At 40.5% G+C, this 23,103-nt stretch overlaps 1 protein-coding gene across 1 annotated transcript; it reads left to right on the top strand.

Moving 5' to 3' along the window:
* Positions 1-13,461: 13,461 nt before the first annotated feature.
* On the top strand, positions 13,462-20,501 carry LOC133443645 (tripartite motif-containing protein 16-like). The gene is made up of 2 exons (XM_061720746.1): positions 13,462-14,640; positions 18,046-20,501. The coding sequence occupies exons 1-2, from the start codon at positions 13,655-13,657 to the stop codon at positions 18,794-18,796; spliced, it is 1,737 nt and encodes a 578-aa protein (XP_061576730.1). The 5' UTR covers positions 13,462-13,654; the 3' UTR covers positions 18,797-20,501.
* Positions 20,502-23,103: the final 2,602 nt, after the last annotated feature.

Here is a 23,103-nt window from a genome sequence, read left to right as displayed (position 1 = left end):
GGTGTCCGAGGCGCAGTGAACGCAGCAGCGGCGAGAGTCCCAGTCCCGGGGTGGAGGGGGCGGGGCCAAGCACAGCCCGGCCAATCACAGCCCGCCCTTCAGGCGCAGCCACGCCCCCTCCGTTAGTTTAGTTCAGAGACATAATAAAGAGTAATATAATAAAATAAATAAATAAAAGTAAAGTAATAAAAGAAAAAAAAATAAAAGTAAAATAATAAAAGAAAAAAAATAAAAGTAAAGTAATAAAATAAAAAAAAATAAAAGTAAAGTAATAAAAGAAAAAAAACTCTTTATGTATATGGTTTAGTTAGTTTAAGTTTATTTCAGTCATATTAGTCTAATTAACGCCTACTGGTGTTGAGTGTGAAGAAAAGAAGAAAACAAAAAAACAAACATATAATATATACAGGACTGTCTCAGAAAATTAGAATATTGTGATAAAGTCCTTTTATTTTCTGTAATGCAAAACTGTCATACATTCTGGATTCATTACAAATCAACTGAAATATTGCAAGCCTTTTATTATTTTAATATTGCTGATCATGGCTTTCAGCTTAAGAAAACTCAAATATCCTATCTCAAAAAATTACAATATTCTGGGAATCTTAATCTTAAATTGTAAACAATAATCAGCAATATTAAAATAATAAAATACTTGCAATATTTCAGTTGATTTGTAATGAATCCAGAATGTATGACATTTTTGTTTTTTTAATTGCATTACAGAAAGTAAAGAACTTTATCACAATATTCTAATTTTCTGAGAGAGTCATATTTACCTTTCAAGGCAGCAAGGAAGAGACTAATTTTACAATTTGACTGAAAAAGGCTCAGGCAGAAGCAGCTGATTAATAATATATTTTTAATGCTAACGCCTACTGGTGTCAAGTGTGAAGAAAAGAAGAACAAAAAAAACCATATAATATATACAGATACTGTACATACACTTGCATACATACATGTACACACACATGTACACATACATATCTCTTTTCCCCTTTTTTCAATTACAGCCATAACTCCCAAATATAAATGCACATAATGATTTTTTTGAAAATTTTTATTTTTTAAGGTTTAGTTATCAGGGACAATGCACATTAATAATACATTAAAACAAATGTAAAATGTGCCAGAATTAGCCAAAAAGGCTATTTTGCATCTGCTGTCCCTGGACTGGTGTAAAATAGTCAACCTAAAAGAAAAATTATTAAGATATAATCAATAAAACATTTCCTAATAAGAAGGCTACATCAGAATAAAGATTAAAAGGTAAGAGACTAAGACTAAAATACAAACACACACAGGTTAATATAAGCTCAACAACAGACAACATGAAGCAGCAACAGTAACATTAACATTAATAACATTAACATTAATAACACGAGACACAGTAACATTAACATTAATAACATTAACATTAATAACATTAACATTAATAACACGAGACACAGTAATATTAACATTAATAACATTAACATTAATAACATTAACATTAATAACATTAACATTAATAACATCAGCATTAATAACACCAGACACAGTAATATTAACATTAATAACATTAACAGTAACATCAGCATTAATAACACCAGACACAGTAATATTAACATTAATAACACCAGACACAGTAACATTAACATTAATAACATTAACAGTAACATCAGCATTAATAACACCAGACACAGTAACATTAACATTAATAACATTAACATTAATAACATTAACATTAATAACACCAGACACAGTAATATTAACATTAATAACATTAACATTAATAACAACAGACACAGTAATATTAACATTAATAACATTAACATTAATAACAACAGACACAGTAATATTAACATTAATAACATTAACATTAATAACACCAGACACAGTAATATTAACATTAATAACATTAACATTAATAACATTAACATTAATAACACCAGACACAGTAATATTAACATTAATAACATTAACATTAATAACATTAACATTAATAACAACAGACACAGTAATAGTCCATGTTCCATCCCTAATATCAGCACCACTCAAGGTGACCAAACTTACTTATAATTTTTGAAAAGATCCATGTCTGTAGATGATATTCTGGTAAAAAACCTTCCTGAGTGGCAGCTCAGGCAGAACGTTGGTTACACTCCTTAGTAACAGCTGGTTACACTCCTTAGTAACAGCTGGTTACACTCCTTAGTAACAGCTGGTTACACTCCTTAGTAACAGCTGGATGGTTACACTCCTTAGTAACAGCTGGATGGTTACACTCCTTAGTAACAGCTGGTTACACTCCTTAGTAACAGCTGGATGTTACACTCCTTAGTAACAGCTGGATGGTTACACTCCTTAGTAACAGCTGGATGGTTACACTCCTTAGTAACAGCTGGATGGTTACACTCCTTAGTAACAGCTGGATGTTACACTCCTTAGTAACAGCTGGATGGTTACACTCCTTAGTAACAGCTGGATGTTACACTCCTTAGTAACAGCTGGATGGTTACACTCCTTAGTAACAGCTGGTTACACTCCTTAGTAACAGCTGGATGGTTACACTCCTTAGTAACAGCTGGATGTTACACTCCTTAGTAACAGCTGGATGTTACACTCCTTAGTAACAGCTGGATGGTTACACTCCTTAGTAACAGCTGGATGTTACACTCCTTAGTAACAGCTGGATGGTTACACTCCTTAGTAACAGCTGGTTACACTCCTTAGTAACAGCTGGATGTTACACTCCTTAGTAACAGCTGGATGGTTACACTCCTTAGTAACAGCTGGATGGTTACACTCCTTAGTAACAGCTGGTTACACTCCTTAGTAACAGCTGGATGGTTACACTCCTTAGTAACAGCTGGATGTTACACTCCTTAGTAACAGCTGGATGGTTACACTCCTTAGTAACAGCTGGATGGTTACACTCCTTAGTAACAGCTGGTTACACTCCTTAGTAACAGCTGGATGGTTACACTCCTTAGTAACAGCTGGATGTTACACTCCTTAGTAACAGCTGGATGGTTACACTCCTTAGTAACAGCTGGATGGTTACACTCCTTAGTAACAGCTGGATGTTACACTCCTTAGTAACAGCTGGTTACACTCCTTAGTAACAGCTGGATGGTTACACTCCTTAGTAACAGCTGGATGGTTACACTCCTTAGTAACAGCTGGTTACACTCCTTAGTAACAGCTGGTTACACTCCTTAGTAACAGCTGGTTACACTCCTTAGTAACAGCTGGTTACACTCCTTAGTAACAGCTGGGTGGTTACACTCCTTAGTAACAGCTGGTTACACTCCTTAGTAACAGCTGGATGTTACACTCCTTAGTAACAGCTGGATGTTACACTCCTTAGTAACAGCTGGTTACACTCCTTAGTAACAGCTGGTTACACTCCTTAGTAACAGCTGGTTACACTCCTTAGTAACAGCTGGTTACACTCCTTAGTAACAGCTGGTTACACTCCTTAGTAACAGCTGGGTGGTTACACTCCTTAGTAACAGCTGGTTACACTCCTTAGTAACAGCTGGTTACACTCCTTAGTAACAGCTGGTTACACTCCTTAGTAACAGCTGGGTGGTTACACTCCTTAGTAACAGCTGGTTACACTCCTTAATGAACAGGTCATCTATATCAGGGATCAGCAACCCGTGGCTTTAGCGCCGCCCTAGTGGCTCCTGGAGCTTTTTCAAAAATGTTTGAACTTTTTTCTCCTTTTATTCTTCTTTTTTTTCTCTTTTTTTCATTTTTTTCTCTTTTTTTCTTCTTTTTAAATTTTTTCTTCTTTTTTTTCTTCTTTTTCTCTTTTTTTCTTCCTTTTTGCTTTCCTTTTTAATCTTGACATTTCGACTTTTTTCCCGAAATCTTGACTTTTTTCTCGACATTTCGACTTTTTTCTCAACATTTCGACTTTTTTCACGAAATTTTGACTTTTTTCTCGACATTTCGACTTTTTTCTCGAAGTGCATAGTGAAAAAAAAACGTCCCCCCGTTATAAATAATATAAATACATGCAGGATGTGTTTCCTTCATTCTAAGGCTTATACAAGACTTTTGCGTCTCCAGACATATTAGTTTTTTGTGTTTTTGGTCCAATATGGATCTAAAACATGTTGGGTTGCTGACCCCTGGTCTAGACAAACTTTGCCCACGGAAGTTTCTTGGGGTCCAGATTAAGCAGGCTGGTCTTTCCGCCCCCTTTAAAAGAAGCAGAATTCCAGAAGGAATAGCATCTAGGACTGTAGCGGGAAGAGAGAAGCTGTGGGGGCAGAAGTGTCTGCTGATTACAAATAATATAATATATTACAAATAATAGCACTGACCAAAACACCTGCAGAAATACTGCAGGAATGACATAGCAGCAGTTAAATGCAGCCTTCTGTAAGCTTTAAATATCCACTGGGTTTACATCAAATACATCAAAACACTACAATAAAAAACACTTTTCTGAACTTATCAATATGACTCTGTCCTTCACAGGATAAGTAACATGGATCACTGCAAAAACTCACAATCTTAACAAGAATATTTGTCTTATTTCTAGTTAAAATGTCTCATTTTAGTAAAAGAAATCTCGTTACACTTAAAACAAGACTCATCACTGGAAAAAACAACAATTTTCACCTGTTTCAAGTAGATTTTCACTTGAAATAAGTAGAAAAATCTGCCAGTGGAACAAGATTTTTTTGCTTGTAATAAGAAGATAAATCTTGTCCCACTGGCAGATTTTCCTACTTATTTCAAGTGAAAATTTACTTGAAACAGGTGAAAATTGTCAAATAAGTTATTTTTCTGGTGTTATTTTTCTGGTGATGACTCTAAATGTTGAAATAGCAGTAAAACCACATTCATTGATGAAATGACATAAGGGATGGAAAGGGGGGATGGCAGTTTTACAGGGGGGATGATTTGGACCGTTTTTATTTCAGGGGGGGATGATTTGGACCGTTTTTATTTCAGGGGGGATGATTTGGACCGTTTTTATTCCAGGGGGGATGATTTGGACCGTTTTTATTTCAGGGGGGATGATTTGGACCGTTTTTATTTAAGGGGGGATGATTTGGACCGTTTTTATTCCAGGGGGGATGATTTGGACCGTTTTTATTTCAGGGGGGATGATTTGGACCGTTTTTATTTCAGGGGGGATGATTTGGACCGTTTTTATTCCAGGGGGGATGATTTGGACCGTTTTTATTTAAGGGGGGATGATTTGGACCGTTTTTATTTCAGGGGGGGATGATTTGGACCGTTTTTATTTCAGGGGGGGATGATTTGGACCGTTTTTATTTCAGGGGGGGATGATTTGGACCGTTTTTATTTCAGGGGGGGATGATTTGGACCGTTTTTATTTCAGGGGGGGTGATTTGGACCGTTTTTATTTCAGGGGGGGATGATTTGGACCGTTTTTATTTCAGGGGGGGATGATTTGGACCGTTTTTATTTCAGGGGGGGTGATTTGGACCGTTTTTATTTCAGGGGGGGATGATTTGGACCGTTTTTATTTCAGGGGGGATGATTTGGACCGTTTTTATTTCAGGGGGGGATGATTTGGACCGTTTTTATTTCAGGGGGGATGATTTGGACCGTTTTTATTTCAGGGGGGATGATTTGGACCGTTTTTATTTCAGGGGGGGATGATTTGGACCGTTTTTATTTCAGGGGGGATGATTTGGACCGTTTTTATTTCAGGGGGGGATGATTTGGACCGTTTTTATTTCAGGGGGGGATGATTTGGACCGTTTTTATTTCAGGGGGGATGATTTGGACCGTTTTTATTTCAGGGGGGGTGATTTGGACCGTTTTTATTTCAGGGGGGGATGATTTGGACCGTTTTTATTTCAGGGGGGGGATGATTTGGACCGTTTTTTATTTCAGGGGGGATGATTTGGACCGTTTTTATTTCAGGGGGGGTGATTTGGACCGTTTTTATTTCAGGGGGGATGATTTGGACCGTTTTTATTTCAGGGGGGGATGATTTGGACCGTTTTTATTTCAAGGGGGATGATTTGGACCGTTTTTATTTCAGGGGGGGATGATTTGGACCGTTTTTATTTCAGGATGATTTGGACCGTTTTTATTTCAGGATGATTTGGACCGTTTTTATTTCAGGGGGGATGATTTGGACCGTTTTTATTTCAGGGGGGGATGATTTGGACCATTTTTATTTCAGGGGGGGATGATTTGGACCGTTTTTATTTCAGGGGGGGTGATTTGGACCGTTTTTATTTCAGGGGGGGATGATTTGGACCGTTTTTATTTCAGGATGATTTGGACCGTTTTTATTTCAGGATGATTTGGACCGTTTTTATTTCAGGGGGGATGATTTGGACCGTTTTTATTTCAGGATGATTTGGACCGTTTTTATTTCAGGATGATTTGGACCGTTTTTATTTCAGGGGGGATGATTTGGACCGTTTTTATTTCAGGGGGGGATGATTTGGACCATTTTTATTTCAGGGGGGGATGATTTGGACCGTTTTTATTTCAGGATGATTTGGACCGTTTTTATTGCAGGGGGGGATGCCATCCCCCCTCATCCCCCTCATCCCCCCTCAACTCCAGTACTGAGTTTAATCCTCCGTAATCCGGTCAATCAGAGCTCGGCAGCTCGTGGGAATGTTTCTGAACATATCTGGGAGAGGAGTGGGAAGTGTTCGTGCACGTCGCGGTAGAATCTCACTTCTGTTTCCCACACAGACCAGCAGTCTCACTTCCGTCTTCCTGAAGCTGAAAAGCTCCTGGTGAAGGAAGGACTCCCGGCTGGTTTCACCCACAACACCGGCAGTGATGCATCTGGGGGCGCCGGGGTTTCCCAGCAGCTAAAGTCACAAGTTTGAATCCATGACGTCGACTCTGTGGACTCTGTGGACTCTGTGGACTCTGGCCTTTTAGATTAGATAAGATATGATTGGATATGAGATATAAGATATGATCACTTTGTTCCGCAGCAGAAACTCAACACACACATGCAGGGGACGGGTAAAAAAAGTATATATAAAAAAATATATACATAATTACGAAATGTAGACAGTATATATGTTACGGTTAATGTAGAAAAACGGCTAATGTAAAAAAAAAGCTATTACTACTACAGTACAGAGCTAGTACTACTACAGTACAGGATATAGCTAGTACTACAGAGCTAGTACTACAGAGCTAGTACTACAGAGATAGTACTACAGAGCTAGTACTACAGAGCTAGTACTACAGAGCTAGTACTACAGAGCTAGTACTACAGAGCTAGTACTACAGAGCTAGTACTACAGAGCTAGTACTACTACAGGTGGATCTGCTTTAGCCTTTATTTTAAAGTGCCTGAGTGTTTACAGTCCAGTCCAGTTTGTTGTTCAGGTGAACACCCCGGTACTTGGAAGGGTCCACTATCTCTATGTCCGTTCCCTGGATGTTCACCGGCGAGGGGGGGACTTTGTGCCGGCGGAATTCCGCTACAGCTCCTTCGTTTTCCCAGCATTAATCTGGAGGCGGTTCCGCTGGCACCAGTCCACAAATCTGTGGTTCAGTTCTCGGTTCTCCCTCTCGTCTCCGTTGTTGATGAGACCGACGATGGCAGAGTCGTCCGAGAACTTCTGGGGGGCCAGGACGGTCCCCTGTGTGTGTGTGTGTGTGTGTGTGTGTGTGTGTGTGTGTGTGTGTGTGTGTGTGTGTGTGTGTGCGTGCGTGCGTGCGTGCGTGTGCGTGTGCGTTACTAACTCTTAACTCTTAACTATATTTCAACTAAAAAAGAGTTAGGACCCAATAATAATATAATTATATATATATATATATATATATTATATATATATATATATATATATATATATATATATATATATATATATATATATATATATATATATATATATATATATATATATATATATATATATATATATATATATATTTATAATTTTTTATAAAATATATTTATAATTGCTCTGGTATAATTTTTTGATAAAGTAAAGCTTGCTGTTTTATTTTTTAATTTTTTTTATTTCAAGCAAAATTGAAATAAAAAAGAGTTAGGACCCAATAAGTTTTTACTTCCTCCTACTCCTTTTCGGGCATGAAAGTTTATTTCCCTTTGATTTTGTTTAAATGACTGTTTATTTGTATTCTTTTTTGTTTTGTGTAATTGTTTTTTGTATGTTGGAAATAAAGATGAATAAAGATAAAGAATGTCATCGCTGGTCAGATTGGGGACGGACGGACAGACGGACGGACGGACGGACGGACGGACGGACAGACAGACAGACAGGTACATGTGCGTTGGGTCTAGGGTCGCCAATGTTGTGCAACTCAGGTAGCTTGGCTGGTCAGTTATCGAAGGCTAATGATAATTCTATTAAAGAATTATTAATAATTAATAAAGTCGACTATTTATCAAATTGAATTATCAAAATGATAATAATTCTCGTAGGGGAACCACCCCGGGGCCTTAATCCAGGGAAAAATGATAATTTAACAGCAGAAAATCATTCTCAGATGATTAGGATTATTCTGCAGAACAGTAAATCTTACTATCACTTACAGAATAACAATTCGAGCTCTGGCTCTGCTCAAACAATCAGATATGACCAAAATCTGTATGAAATAACAACAACCACTCATTAAAAATCAATCAGAATTTATTTACATATAGGTGTCAAAAGATGGTAACGTAACACCCCAAATAAATCCTGATGGCACACTACATTTTTATAAAACCATTAATTAACTAGAAAAACAACAATCAATAACAATGAAATGAAAGTTAAATGCATGGAATGAAAAAAGAAATCAAAGCAATAACAAAGATGATACAGAACCTCTACAGTTGAAACGTGGCTGCAGTGTTTAAAGAAGCCGGGGCTCCTGTGGTATTCAAAGATGGCGGAACCCTCTTTAAGCCACGTGCAAATCTAGACCGGATGTTACTCCCGGTGTTTTAAAACGTGCCTATGGCAGAAAACAACGACTACTAAATAATCAAACACGATAATGATAACAATGATGATGGCGTATGCAGTAATCTCAGTTCGGAACACAGATTTAGCTCTGAAACACTCCCAGTTAAACTAATACACCCAGGTATCAAAACCTCACACCTCCTCGGGTCTCCGGGTGCCGATCATCAGGGGTTCCTGCCGGGTCTTTAGTCGGAGTCCGATCCAAGAGGTCTCCCGCCTCTACCGCTCCTCCTCCTGACTCTGGAATCAAAAGAGGACGGTGGTGCAGCGTGCAGCAGCCAGCGCTCCCCCCCCCCGGTCCGGAGGCTGTCTCGGGTGCGCGCGTGGCCGGTCCACTTCTTCAGAGTGCGGGTGCCCGTCGGGCTGATGAGCGCGTGGCCCCGGACGGGGCGGCGGGATGCGTCGCGGTCTGCGCTGGGCAAGCTGACCACAGGTCCTTCCAGGAGAAACTCGAGAGCAGAGAGAGAAGTTAGAAAGAGGAACGGGTCTCACCCTGGATCGGGGCCGAGCTTCGAGGCGGCTCTCCCCCCCTTTCCAGCTCCCAGGGATCGGGGACACGTGAAGTGGGAGTCGGAGCTCCGGATGAAAAGTTGAGATCAAGAGTCAATGGGAGCCGGAGCTGCAACGGGCGGGCCCCGCAGGCCTGGTCCGTTGCGGGCCTTCCGCCTCCCCCCAGCCGGGGGGAGAAAAGGAGATGGGGTCTTGGCCCGGAGCCAAAAGATCCAGCTCGGATGAGATGTTGTGGGGAAGAGAGCGAAAAAGGGAGCAGCTGCAGGGTTTTGATCCTACGCGCCTTGCGGTGACGTCATCGGTGCCTCGTTTGCGATTGGATGCGCGACCGCTTGTAGGCGCCGCCCCCCCACGCAAGGCATGCTGGGGGTTGTAGTTCATGGCAAAGGTGGCCATTTTAGGAGGCACATTAAAACGGGTTTCAGGCTGGGGGGGTTGCTGGTATTTATAGGTTTTGGGTCTGTTCAAAGAGGCAGTACCCCCCTTTGAGGGGTTGAGGCCTGGCAGGAACCTGGTTTCCTGGGTTTTCGCTGTCCTGCTTTGATCTGGGGCCATGCAGCGGGGGTCGTAAACGGACTATCTCGAGCCAGGCCGAGATAACCAGGAGGTTAGCAGCAGGGGGTCGTAAAACTCTGACTTCAGGAAGAAGGGCCAAAGTCTGGCTTTACTCGTCTTCATAATCCTGAAATTGTTCATATACATTTATAACAGTCCATATGATCTTTTTCAGAAATAGAAATAAGCGACGCCCCGATTTCAGCAAAAAAAAAAAAAGGGACGTCCCCAAAACTTCTAAACTGCATAGAAATGTATTTATTTTATATGAAAAAAATAAAATGCTTTGATTTAAAGTTTAAAGGCAAGGTAAGGCAAATTTATTTATATAGCACAATTCAACACAAGGTAATTCAAAGTGCTTTACATTGACATTAAAAGCGGCAAGACATAATTAGACAGTAAATAACAAATAAGATTGAATAAGATGATAAGAAAAGAAGTAAAATAATAAAAAGCACAAGCTGTTAAAAATAAGGGCAGTAGAATACAGCAGGTAAGTTTAATTTAGGAGTAGCTTGAGTAAACAGTAATGTTTTTAACCCTGATTTAAAGGAGCTGACTGCTTTAATAGCATTGAACTTGCATGACTGTACAGACAGACAACCATGCTAGCAGCTGAACTAGCCTGCTATGCTAGCAGCTGAACTAGCCTGCTATGCTACGTACGTCCAAACAGCCCAGATGTATAATATACATACAGGTGAAGAATATGGTGTAAAAGTTAATTTATTTCAATAATTCAACTTAAAAAGGTGAAACTAATATATTACATAGTCTCATTACATGCAAAGCAAAATATGTTAAACCTTTATTCGTTATAATTTTGATGATTGAATTGTTTATTGATAAAATATTCACATTTTTTGAGTTTTTTGTTTGGGGTTTTCATAAACTGAGTCATAATCACCAAAATCACAGCAAATAAAGGATTGAAATATCTCACTTTGAATGTAGTGGGAAATAATATATTTGTTTTACCTTTAGTTGAATTAAATTTACTACGAATTAAGTTTTGAAATATGTTCAAATGTTCAGACCTTCACCTGTATATTATTACATTAATAAATAAGAGCATAATATGTGTCTGTATTGGTTCAATACGGAACACAACTTTGAATTCCCAATTACGGAACAATTCCGTATTTCAAGGGACGGGTGGCGACGCTAGTTGGGTCCAAAAGTAATTTGTATTTAAATATCAGCCCACATTTGTAGATATTAATGGCGGTGAGAACATGAAAGAAATTAAATTCTGCTTCCGTTCATGTTTGTTGTGTAAAGTCCTGCTTTACATTAGTGACGTGAATGTTGCTGAGACAGAGACGGAGCATCACTTGTAGCTCAACAGCACCGCCTGCAGGAGCACCGGTGAAACTGCTCCGACCACGTCTGTTTCTTGGTCTGTACATGTCACTACTTTCTTCAGTCTCTTCATCTCAAAGCAAGAAATAATGCACTGCCTGAAAACATTCAAAAATGTTTCAAGATAAAGAAGGAAAATATCACCTAAGAGGAAAACTACATTTTAAACAACCTTGTGTACGTCCTGCTCTTAAAAGCATGTGCGTATCAGTCTGTGGGGGAACTTTGTGGAATGGTCTTGATGAAGAAATCAAATGAAGCACTAACTCTATACAGTTGAAAAACACAAGAAAACAATTCTTGAGAAATATAAAAATAAGGACCTCTAAAGAACTCAGTTTACCTTCTGTATGTATTTATTATTATTCTGTTCCTTATGTGATCCATCATATATGATACAAATGTCCCTGCATTCATGGCTGGTCATGGATCATCAAAGAAGTGACTGGAAATTACATTTTTGAGTTTAGGATATTGTAGGAGGCTAGTTTAATTATGCATTGATCTTTGTTTATTCATTGTTTGTGTTGTATTTATTTATTTTTGTCTTATTATTTATTTTTTTCTTTCTTTTCTTATTTTATTTAAATGTTTATATTTTCTGTGGCATATGATATGCTATTGTGAGGAAGGGACAGGGCTAAATAAGCATTCTGCTTCCTCCTGTTCCCGTTCCAACACATTCTTTTGCTGTTGTTCTTTATTTCTGGATGAGTCTTTTCATTTGTTTAGCTTTTTTTTTATATTTTGATGCTTTTAATTTGATGGTGATTTGTTGTTGTTCTTGAAACAATAAATAATCTCGCCGTGGTGTCCAGTGCAGCTCTGGGCGCTAAATTCATGCTTGTTGACGCAATTTCATTTGTGAAACGGTGTGTGCATTTGCGAATTATGAGACTGTTCTAGCTCCATACCAAACTGTCTCTAACTATCTCCAAACTGCATCTAACTATGTCCAAACTGTCTCTAACCGTCTCCAAACTGTCTCTAAATATCTCCAAACTGTCTCTAACTATCTATAAACTGTCTCTAACTATCTATAAACTGTCTCTAACTATCTATAAACTGTCTCTAACTATGTCCAAACTGTCTATAACTATCTCCAAACTGCATCTAACTATCTCCAAACTGTCTCTAACTATCTCCAAACTGTCTTTAACTGTCTCCAAACTGTCTCTAACTATCTATAAACTGTCTCTAACTATCTGCAAACTGTCTCTAACTATCTCCAAACTGTCCCTAACTATGTCCAAACTGTCTCTAACTATCTCCAAACTGTCTCTAACTATCTGCAAACTGTCTCTAACTATCTCCAAACTGTCCCTAACTATCTCCAAACTGTCTCTAACTGTCTCCAAACTGTCTCTAAACTCTAACTGACTGCAACTCTCCCCCAAACACACATTCTGAACGGAGCCTGAGGGTTTAATCGCTGAATCAGTCACGTGGTGCAGCCAGGCAGCGAGGCGTCTGACGTCATCGTGTTCAGCCCCGTCCCTGAGTGAAGCAATCCTGCATACCTCAGAGTTTCTGTTCAGGGGAAGTGAAACTGTCTGACAGTTGCTACGAAGAGCTTATTGACGCAGTTTTCATTTGTGAAACGCTGTGTGCATTTGCGAATTATGAGACTGTTCTAGCTCCATACCAAACTGTCCCTAACTATCTCCAAACTGCATCTAACTATCTCCAAACTGTCTCTAACTGTCTCCAAACTGTCTCTAACTGTCTCCAAACTGCCTCTAACTATCTCCAAACTGTCCCTAACTATCTCCAAACTGTCTCTGTCTCCAAACTGTCTCTAACTATCTCCAAACTGTCTCTATCTATGTCCAAACTGTCTTTAACTGTCTACAAACTGTCTCTAACTATCTCCAAACTGTCCCTAACTATCTCTAAACTGTCTCTAACTATCTCCAAACTGTCTCTAACTATCTCTAAACTGTCTCTAACTATCTCCAAACTGTCCCTAACTATCTCTAAACTGTCTCTGTCTCCAAACTGTCTCTGTCTCCAAACTGTCTCTAACTATCTCCAAACTGCCCCTAACTATCTCCAAACTGTCTCTAACTATCTCCAAACTGTCTCTAAACTCTAACCGACTGCAACTCTCCCCCAAACACACATTCTGAACGGAGCCTGAGGGTTTAACCGCTGAATCAGTCACGTGGTGCAGCCAGGAAGTCATAGTGTTCAGCCCCGCCCCTGAGTGAAGCAATCCTGCATACCTCAGAGTTTCTGTTCAGGGGAAGTGAAACTGTCTGACAGTTGCTACGAAGAGGACGATGGCGCAGCAGGAAAACCAGCTCGACCCAGTTAAATTCTCTTGTTCCATCTGTTTGGATCTTTTAAAGGATCCGGTGACTATTCCCTGTGGACACAGTTACTGTCTGAAGTGTATTAAGGACTTCTGGGATGAAGGAGAGAAGAAACTCCCCAGCTGTCCTCAGTGTCGACGCACGTTTATTCCGAGGCCTGAGCTGCTGAAAAACACCATGTTAGCTGATTTAATGGAGGAACTGAAGAAGACTGGACTCCAAGCTGCTCCTGCTGATCACTGCTACGCTGGACCTGAAGACGTGGCCTGTGATGTCTGCTCTGGGAGAAAACTGAAAGCTGTCAAGTCCTGTTTGGTCTGTCTGGCCTCTTACTGCCAGAAACACCTCCAACCTCACCGTGATGCAGCTCCACTAAAGAAACACCAGCTGGTGGATCCCTCCAAGAACCTGCAGGACAACATCTGCCCCCGTCACGGTGAGGTGATGAAGATGTTCTGTCGTACTGATCAGAAGTGTATCTGTTATCTCTGCTCTGTGGATGAACATAAAGGCCACGACACAGTCTCAGTTGTAGCAGAAAGGACTGAGAGGCAGAGAGAGATGGAGCTGAGTCGAGAACAAATCCAGCAGCAGATCCAGGACAGAGAGAAAGATGTGAAGCTGCTTCAGCAGGAGGTGGAGGCCATCGATCAGTCTGCTGATAAAACAGTGGAGGACAGTGAGGAGATGTTCACTGAGCTGATCTCTCTCCTCCAGAAGAGAAGCTCTGAGGTGAAGCAGCAGATCAGATCCCAGCAGGAAACTGAAGTGAGGAGAGTCAGAGAGCTGGAGGAGAAGCTGCAGCAGGAGATCAGTGACCTGAAGAGGAGAGACGCTGAGATGAAGCAGCTCAGAGACACCGAGGACCACAACCAGTTCCTCCACAACTGGCCCACCCCGCCACCACTCAGTCAGTCCACACACTCCTCCGGCATCAACATCCGTCCTCTCAGGTACGCAGATCCAGCGTTACTTCCAAGCTGAGGGGGGGGGGTAAATCACATCAGATACAGCAATGTTACTGTATGTCATTCTGACCCAGGATGTATTTGTTACATTGCTGTATTTGAAGTGATTTACCCCCGCCCCCCCCCGCAAAACCTCCAGAATGATCCTACATGGTCAGGATTATAGAATGTTATAGGGTATTACATGGTTAAGGGGTAAAACATGGTTAAAATTATTTTTCACACCTTTAACAATTATATATTTAAAATATATTCACACAAATGTGTGTATCATGCCCTTAAACTACTATGTGCACTCTTATTTTAGTATTAACAACCTCCATTTCTGTGAAAAAAAATAATACTTGGTAAGAACTACATTTCCCTAGAGGCATGCTATACAGCTTTATGCTAATCAGCGCCATATTTGTAGTCACCATAGTTTGGGTTAAACCTAGACTAACCCTAACGTATAACAACGTTTTAAAAAACATATATCAATTGAATATATCTATTATGTAGTCGTGCATCTGAATTAGTAACTACATTTTATAGAGATGATGTATGTTAAGGAATTTTAAATATGTTTGTTTATTTAGGATAGTTTATTTAACGTCATGTAAATGACATTGATGTATTCACAGTGATTCAATATAAGTTGTAAATGTACCTGTGTACGGTTTATTTTAATATTTACCGTTCAAAAGCACAATATATTTAACCGTTTACTTCGACGTCCACGTCGGGGGACTCGTCACGTGATCAGGATCTCTGCTCGTCACTCTATGATGTAGAGGGGACGCCCAGAGAATTCCCTGTGGTTGACGAAATGGGAGAATGGTTAAAACAATTACCGTATTTTCTGGACTATAAGCCGCTACTTTTTTCATAGGTTTTCAACCGTGCAGCTTATACAAAGGTGCAGCTATTCTGTGGATTTTTCTTCCACCGCTCGGGGCGCTCTAACTGGAATTAGAATCAAAACTAAAACAAAATAAATGCAAAGAAGAATACGCTACTTCTTCTTTAGCAGATAGAAGTAGAAGCAGATTTCAAACAGATAAATAGATAAATAAATAGCGGTTATTTTCTCTTGGTTCTGTCCCGTTTTAATCAGCAAAGTTGCTGCTGTGTTAAAAGACACTGTTAGGAAAGATCTATTTAGGCAGAGCCGTCTGGGAGATTTGCGAGGCCCTGTGCGAAATGGATGGGGGGGTTTCGGGTCATATCGGGTGTCTATATGCGCAATTTTAACTCTCCAATTAGCAAAATACTGGATACCTTCCCCTGCAGTAGCGGAGCGTGGGTCTCAGTACAGACGGGGCGGAGTATTCTCGATGGGCCCTTATGATAGTCATTTTAAAGGAGCCGTCTGTAAGAAATGTCCAAAACTGGTACTGCAGTCACTTTCAAAATATTGTTGAGCGGCGTGTACCCTCCCCCTCCTCCCCCCGACCAGAGGTTGCCAGGTAGGCTGCAGAATGCAGCAGGAACGTAGGCTGCCATGGCTGCGATAATTAGAGCCGAGCTGGCAACCCGGATGCAGAAACAATACTGACTTGGTGATTGGGAGATAGGTGGAGGGTGGAGCTTCAGAAACAATACTGACTTGGTGATTGGGAGATAGGTGGAGGGTGGAGCTTCAGAAACAATACTGACTTGGTGATTGGCAGATAGGTGGAGGGTGGAGCTTCAGAAACAATACTGACTTGGTGATTGGGAGATAGGTGGAGGGTGGAGCTTCAGAAACAATACTGACTTGGTGATTGGGAGATAGGTGGAGGGTGGAGCTTCGGAAACAATACTGACTTGGTGATTGGGAGATAGGTGGAGGGTGGAGCTTCGGAAACAATACTGACTTGGTGATTGGGAGATAGGTGGAGGGCGGAGCTTCAGAAACAATACTGACTTGGTGATTGGGAGATAGGTGGAGGGTGGAGCTTCAGAAACAATACTGACTTGGTGATTGGGAGATAGGTGGAGGGTGGAGCTTCAACATAAACATCAGTTGAGGGCTGCAACTCCTCTTTTTAAACTGGAATATCCTGGCTTGAGTGCTGTTGTCAGTGACATAAGTATTTGAAATGAACATGATTTTTAAATGTCTGTTGACATATCGGGGTAATTTTATGATTCGTTTTATTATTGCTCTTACATACAGCTCCTTTAATGTTCAACAACACCTCATCCCACCCATCAAACAACATTTATTCTCACTTTTATTGAGCCAAGCCTATAGGCCTATGCTGCAGAAGAACACACATACACACACACACACACACACACACACACACACACACACACACACACACACACACACACACACACACACACACACACACACACACACACACACACACACACACGGCGCTCAGATAGTCATGGACTGACTCAGTTCCATCTTTGATACAGTTTAAATACAAAAAAAACATAACTGGTCTAAAATTACACAGTATATTTAGATAGATATAGACACAGCGGTCTATAACATCATTTCTGAGCTCTATAACAGAGAATAGACTCGGCGGTCTAGTTGAAAACAACACAAGCACATTAAAATAGGCAGGTGGTCAAAGCTACACAACATTCTGATAAAGACATTATTTATGAAGGTTACACTGACTCACCATAGTTGACTCTTCCATAACCCAAAATAACCCAGGTAACGTGGAAAACGGGGTAACATTCAAAACGTTGTACACGCTGCTTAGTCCTGCGCGTCGTCCGCGTACCCTACGGCGTATGCTCTGCGTCGATTTAACGCAGAACCATAAACCAGCTTACAGACAATCAGCGTTGGCTCACAGCTCTGATGCGTTCAGGACAGTTGTAAAGTAAGAATTAGCCTACACTGGCCGCACAATGCACATTTTATCATTATTATAGCCTACAATTTACGATGGAACGTGACTGTTGATATTTATAAGGGGAAAAAAAACAAAAAAAAAACAAAAAAAAAAAAAAACGGCCCACAGCGCGAGGGCCCGTGCGGTCGCACGGTTCGCACACCCTTAAACACCCTGTATTTAGGTACAAACATGTACATCATTTACAGTTCAAAATCCTTCTGTACATGTAGTAAATATCTAATCTGACAACATAAATATCATTTCTTGCATATCTTTTTTTTTTAAATAGAACAGATGCGGCTTGTATGCAGGTGCGGCTTATAGTCCAGAAAATACGGTAATTTAAATATCGTCTGTTTCCACTCCCTGGTTCCAAAGCCATTAAAAATGATATTTTGTGGCTGGACGACGCTCTGGTTAAGGTCTGGTTAGGTTAAAGCACCACTTATGATTGGTTAGAAGTAGCAAACGGTTTACAACAGTTCCCAATTGACTTTGCACAAGTAAAAGATGCGTGGTGCTCACACGGAATTTACCACTTTCTGTGCTGGTGCCTCAACAGGTACTTTCAGGACGTGGCAGCAGCCGTGTCAGAGGTCAGAGGTCGACTACGGGACATCCTGAGAGACACGTGGACAAACGTCTCACTGGCCGTCGCTGACGTGGATGTTTTACTGTCAGAACCAGAACCAGAACCAGGACCAGAACCAGGACCAGAACCAGAACCAGAACCAGAACCAGAACCAGAACCAGAACCAGAACCAACGAGCAGAGCTGGATTCTTGAAATATTCATGTGAAATCACTCTGGATCCAAACACAGTAAACACATCTCTGTTACTGTCAGAGCAGAACAGAAAGGTGACTCGGATGGACCAACGTCAGTCTTATTCTGATCATCCAGACAGATTCAGTGATTGTCTTCAGGTTCTGAGTAGAGAGAGTCTGACTGGACGTCATTACTGGGAGGTGGAGACAGCAGGTGGAGTTTATGTAGCAGTTTCATACAAGAATATCAGCAGATCAGGGTGGGAAAGTGCATTTGGATGGAATGATAAATCTTGGTCACTATGGTGTTACTCAGGCAGTTATGTGTTCTGGTACAACAGCATCCAAACCTCCGTCTCAGGTCCTGCTTCCTCCAGAATAGGAGTTTACGTGGATCACGGAGCAGGAGTTCTGTCCTTCTACAGCGTCTCTGGAACCACGACCCTCCTCGTCCACAGAGTCCAGACCTCCTTCACTCGGCCGCTGCACGCTGGAGTCGGGATTTACTCTCTTACAGGATCAGCTGAGTTCTGTAAACTCAAATAAGATCAACGAGTTTCCTCTTCAGGTTTTTATTGATTTACTTTTCTTCTTTTCTTCTTTCTCTGACGGATGGAGGGACGTTTTTGTTCTATAAGTTGATGTTTTCTTGTTATTTCCTCTTTTGGAGGTGGAAGTTTTTCTTTTGTAGTTTCACCTGGGAATTATTAATAATATTAATATAAAAACATAGAAATAAGCCTGTGTTGTAATTGTTAACTGTTAGTTTTTAGATTTGATTTGTGTTTTTTATGTTGTATTTCTCTTTTCTTCCACTTCTTTAATATTATTTGTTCTTTTATATTGGACCAATCACCACCTCAAATTCCTTGTGTGTCTTAAACTACTTGGAAATAAACGTCTTTCTGATTGTGATAGCGATAGCGATTGCGATTGCGATTGCGATAGCGATAGCGATAGCGATAGCGATAGCGATAGCGATAGCGATTGCGATAGCGATAGCGATAGCGATAGCGATTGCAATAGCGATAGCGATAGTGATTGCGATAGTGATTGCGATTGTGATGGTGATTGTGATGGTGATTGTGATTGTGATAGTGATAGTGATTGTGATTGTGATTGTGATAGTGATAGTGATAGTGATAGTGATTGTGATTCTGATTGTGATGGTGATTGTGATTGTGATTGTGATTAGTGATTGTGATATCGATAGTGATTGCGATAGTGATTGCGATTGTGATTGCGATTGTGATGGTGATTGTGATGGTGATTGTGATTGTGATAGTGATAGTGATTGTGATTGTGATTGTGATAGTGATAGTGATAGTGATAGTGATTGTGATTCTGATTGTGATGGTGATTGTGATTGTGATTGTGATTAGTGATTGTGATATCGATAGTGATAGTGATTGTGATTCTGATTGTGATTGTGATTGTGATTGTGATGAACTCCACCAGACCTTCTTCATCTCTGATATCACGTCTGCATTCAGACTCGTTTCCTCCTTCATTAGCATTAACCAAAGGTTCTCGTTTTCTAAAGATAAACATATTTTCCAGCCATGAGAACAAAGTACCGTATTTTCTGGACTATAAGCCGCTACTTTTTTCATAGGTTTTGAACCATGCGGCTTATACAAAGGTGCAGCTATTCTGTGGATTTTTCTTCCACCGCTAGAGGGAGTGCTCACCGGAATTAGAATCAAAACTAAGACAAAATAAATGCAAAAAACAATACGCTACTTCTTCTTTAGCAGATAGAAGTAGAAGCAGATTTCAAACAGATAAATAGATAAATAAATAGCGGTTATTTTCTCTTGGTTCTGTCCCGTTTTAATTAGCAAAGTTGCTGCCGTGTTAAAAGACACTGTTAGAGAAGGATCTATTTAGGTACAAACATGTACATCATTTACAGTTCAAAATCGTTCTGTACATGTAGTAAATATCTAATCTAACAACATAAATATCTGCGGCTTGCATATCTTTTTTTTCAAATAGAGTGGATGCTGCTTATATACAGGTGCGGCTTATAGTCCAGAAAATACGGTAAATGATTCCAGAGATGTTAGTGACAGCAGCAACGCAGCAAACGGTTCAGTGAAGCCTCTAGTTGGTGTGAGAGTGTCGGGGCCGGTAGTCGTCGCTGCAGCTGCAAGACCAGACTAGATCTGCACATCACATGTTGCTGATGTCCAAATCTGTTGACCATGTTTCATGTTTAACAATCTGAATATTTAGTAAGAAATAAAACTTCTGATGTTCTAAAAAAAACATTGAGATCTTCTTTTTTGTTGTTTTGTAGAGAAGTCTTGCAGGAGAGTTATGAGATATGAGGAGTTACGGAGAATTACAAGAATTCCTCTTATTCAAAACCCACATTTCAACTCCGACCCCCGGCAGCTCCGCTGTCAAGTCCAAACTGACCCTCAGCAACTTGGCTAATTCTGCTGGATATTAAAAAGAGACAGAGACATCGGTTCAGGGTAAATACTGGCGAGGAGAGAAGTCAGAGGACGTGCAGTCCCAATCCTGCAAACGTCTCTGTCCGTCTCTGCTTCGTCTCCTCTTTTTATTACTTTGGGAAGGCCCTGGTTACACGAGCACCAGCAGCATCAGGGTGGGGGTTAAGGCTGCTCATGCTCAGTGGGAAATTATTAGCTCACAATAGTAGAAGAATACTAGCAGTCAGTTAAAAAAAAGCAACACCTGACACCTGACCTTTGACACTTCCGAAGGTCACACAGATCTGGACCTCGGCACAGTGGATGAGAGTCACCTCCTGATACAGAGTCTAGAATTTCAGCCTCCTAGCTCAAAGCATTAGTGAAAAAAGACTCAAAATAGGCCCCATTCCATTAGTCAGGAGGCTCTCAGAGCTATATGTTTCTACAACCTCCTAACCAGCCAGGACGTTTTGGAGGAAACACGGTTGCAGAAGTCATAGAAGTCTGAATTTTTTATATGTTGTTTGGGGGCATCACCTGAACAGACAGACGTTAGTTTGGTGCAGATCGGACCTGTACTTTTCAATGGGCGGGGCTTTGAAACGTCACTTTTTCCAACATTTGAACGGACGCCGTTGCCACAACATTTGACCAAACCAAGTAAAACTCGACCTGTGGCCTCCATATGGGGCCTAGATTGGGCTTGCCAAGTCTCAACTCTGTGAACCCTCTGCAACGCCAACTAGCTCTGTGGAAGTCGTACAGCCACGGGACCAAAAGATCCTAGCAAAGGGCCTTCTGCATTGCAACATAGTCAAAAATCAGCCTCCCAGCTCAAAGCGTTAGTGAATTATTCAAAAAACACACAAAAAAGGCCAGAAAAAGGCACCACACTCTGTGACCTTTGGCACTTCCGAAGGTCGCACGGGTCTGGCCCTCGGCACAGTGGATGAGAGTCACCTCCTGATACAGAGTCTAGAATTTCAGCCTCCTAGCTCAAAGCGTTAGTGAACTGTGCAAAAATAGACACGAAATAGGCCTCATAGGCAAACCTATAACAATACATAACAAACCTCCTGTGCCTACTGAGCATTAATAACATGTCATAATCGAAGGAGAACTAATTAAAACGGATGTCCTTAACATGAGCCTATTGTATTATTGAATTATCAAGGACACTTTCATGTTTTTGTGTTTAGAAATGTTAAAGATATTAAAAGAAAACCATAACACAATGAGGAAAATACTGTGGCGAACAAGTCGTGCCCAGAGCGTTGTCTCGAACCACAGTCTCCCAGACCACAGTCAACTGCACTAACCAGTCTCCCAGACCACAGTCAACTGCTCTAACCAGTCTCCCAGACCACAGTCAACTGCAGTAACCAGTCTCCCAGACCACAGTCAACTGCACTAACCAGTCGGCCAAATGCTGATGTGTTGCCCAGGCGGGCAAGGCCTTATCTTATCTGTGGTCGTTACACTATGTTCCAAAAAGTATTGTTTTTAATGGACAAGATCCGGCATTTTATGTTGAATTCTATTGTTCAGGTTTTAAAATTCTAGCTAAATACATAAAAAAGGGAGGTGAGGTGTGAGCTTCATAACAAAACTTCTGTGCCTACTGAGCATTAATAACATGGGGTTAGCCATAGAAAGGGGCGATAACAGCCTCCTGCGCCTACTAGTAGGTAGAGTAGGGCCCTACTGGCCCATATCTATGGGATGATTAAAAACATGCTTTTACAAACTGACAGTAACAAACAGTACCTTGCGCGACAAAAACTCATAATTTAGCCACTATAACAAAGAATAATATGTAAATAATAATAATGTCATAATCCGTGTATATATCACAACCACGGATCTCATTGACTTCGCATAGTATTATATCCGTGGTGCTCCCATTAAAACCTCAATAAAACACTGCTAAAACAGCGTTAAAATAGAAAATAGAATAGTAGACTTTAATTATCTCCCAGAGGAGAAATTCAGTCGTGCAGCAGCCAAAACACACACACACTTTATACAAAAAATGTAAAATAGAAATTACCTTGGGCCGCTCGGTGGCGTTGTGGGTTAAGCAGCGGCTCATATACTGAGGCTACAGTCCTCCTCCTGCAGTGGTCGCAGGTTCGAATCCCGGCCTGCGCACCTTTGCTGCATGTCATCCCCGATCTCTCTCTCTACCCCTTTCATATCTGCAGCTTGAATAAAGGGCCACTAGAGCCCAAAAAATAAAAAATAAATAAATAAAAAAATAGAAATTACCATAAATAGTTAAATAATAAAAAAGAGCAAGATAAAAAGTAGAAAAAGACTATGTACAAGAGAAAAAAAGTAGTAAACACCAAATAAACAGATAATATTTTCAAAAATACTTGAGGTATTTGAGGTATTAGTGGTTATTGC

This window comes from Cololabis saira, chromosome 5, assembly GCF_033807715.1.
Source record: "Cololabis saira isolate AMF1-May2022 chromosome 5, fColSai1.1, whole genome shotgun sequence".
In the NCBI taxonomy this organism is placed as follows: domain Eukaryota; kingdom Metazoa; phylum Chordata; class Actinopteri; order Beloniformes; family Belonidae; genus Cololabis; species Cololabis saira.
The sequence above is the reverse complement of the archived record's forward strand: the minus strand, read 5'-3'. Positions and strand labels throughout refer to the sequence as shown.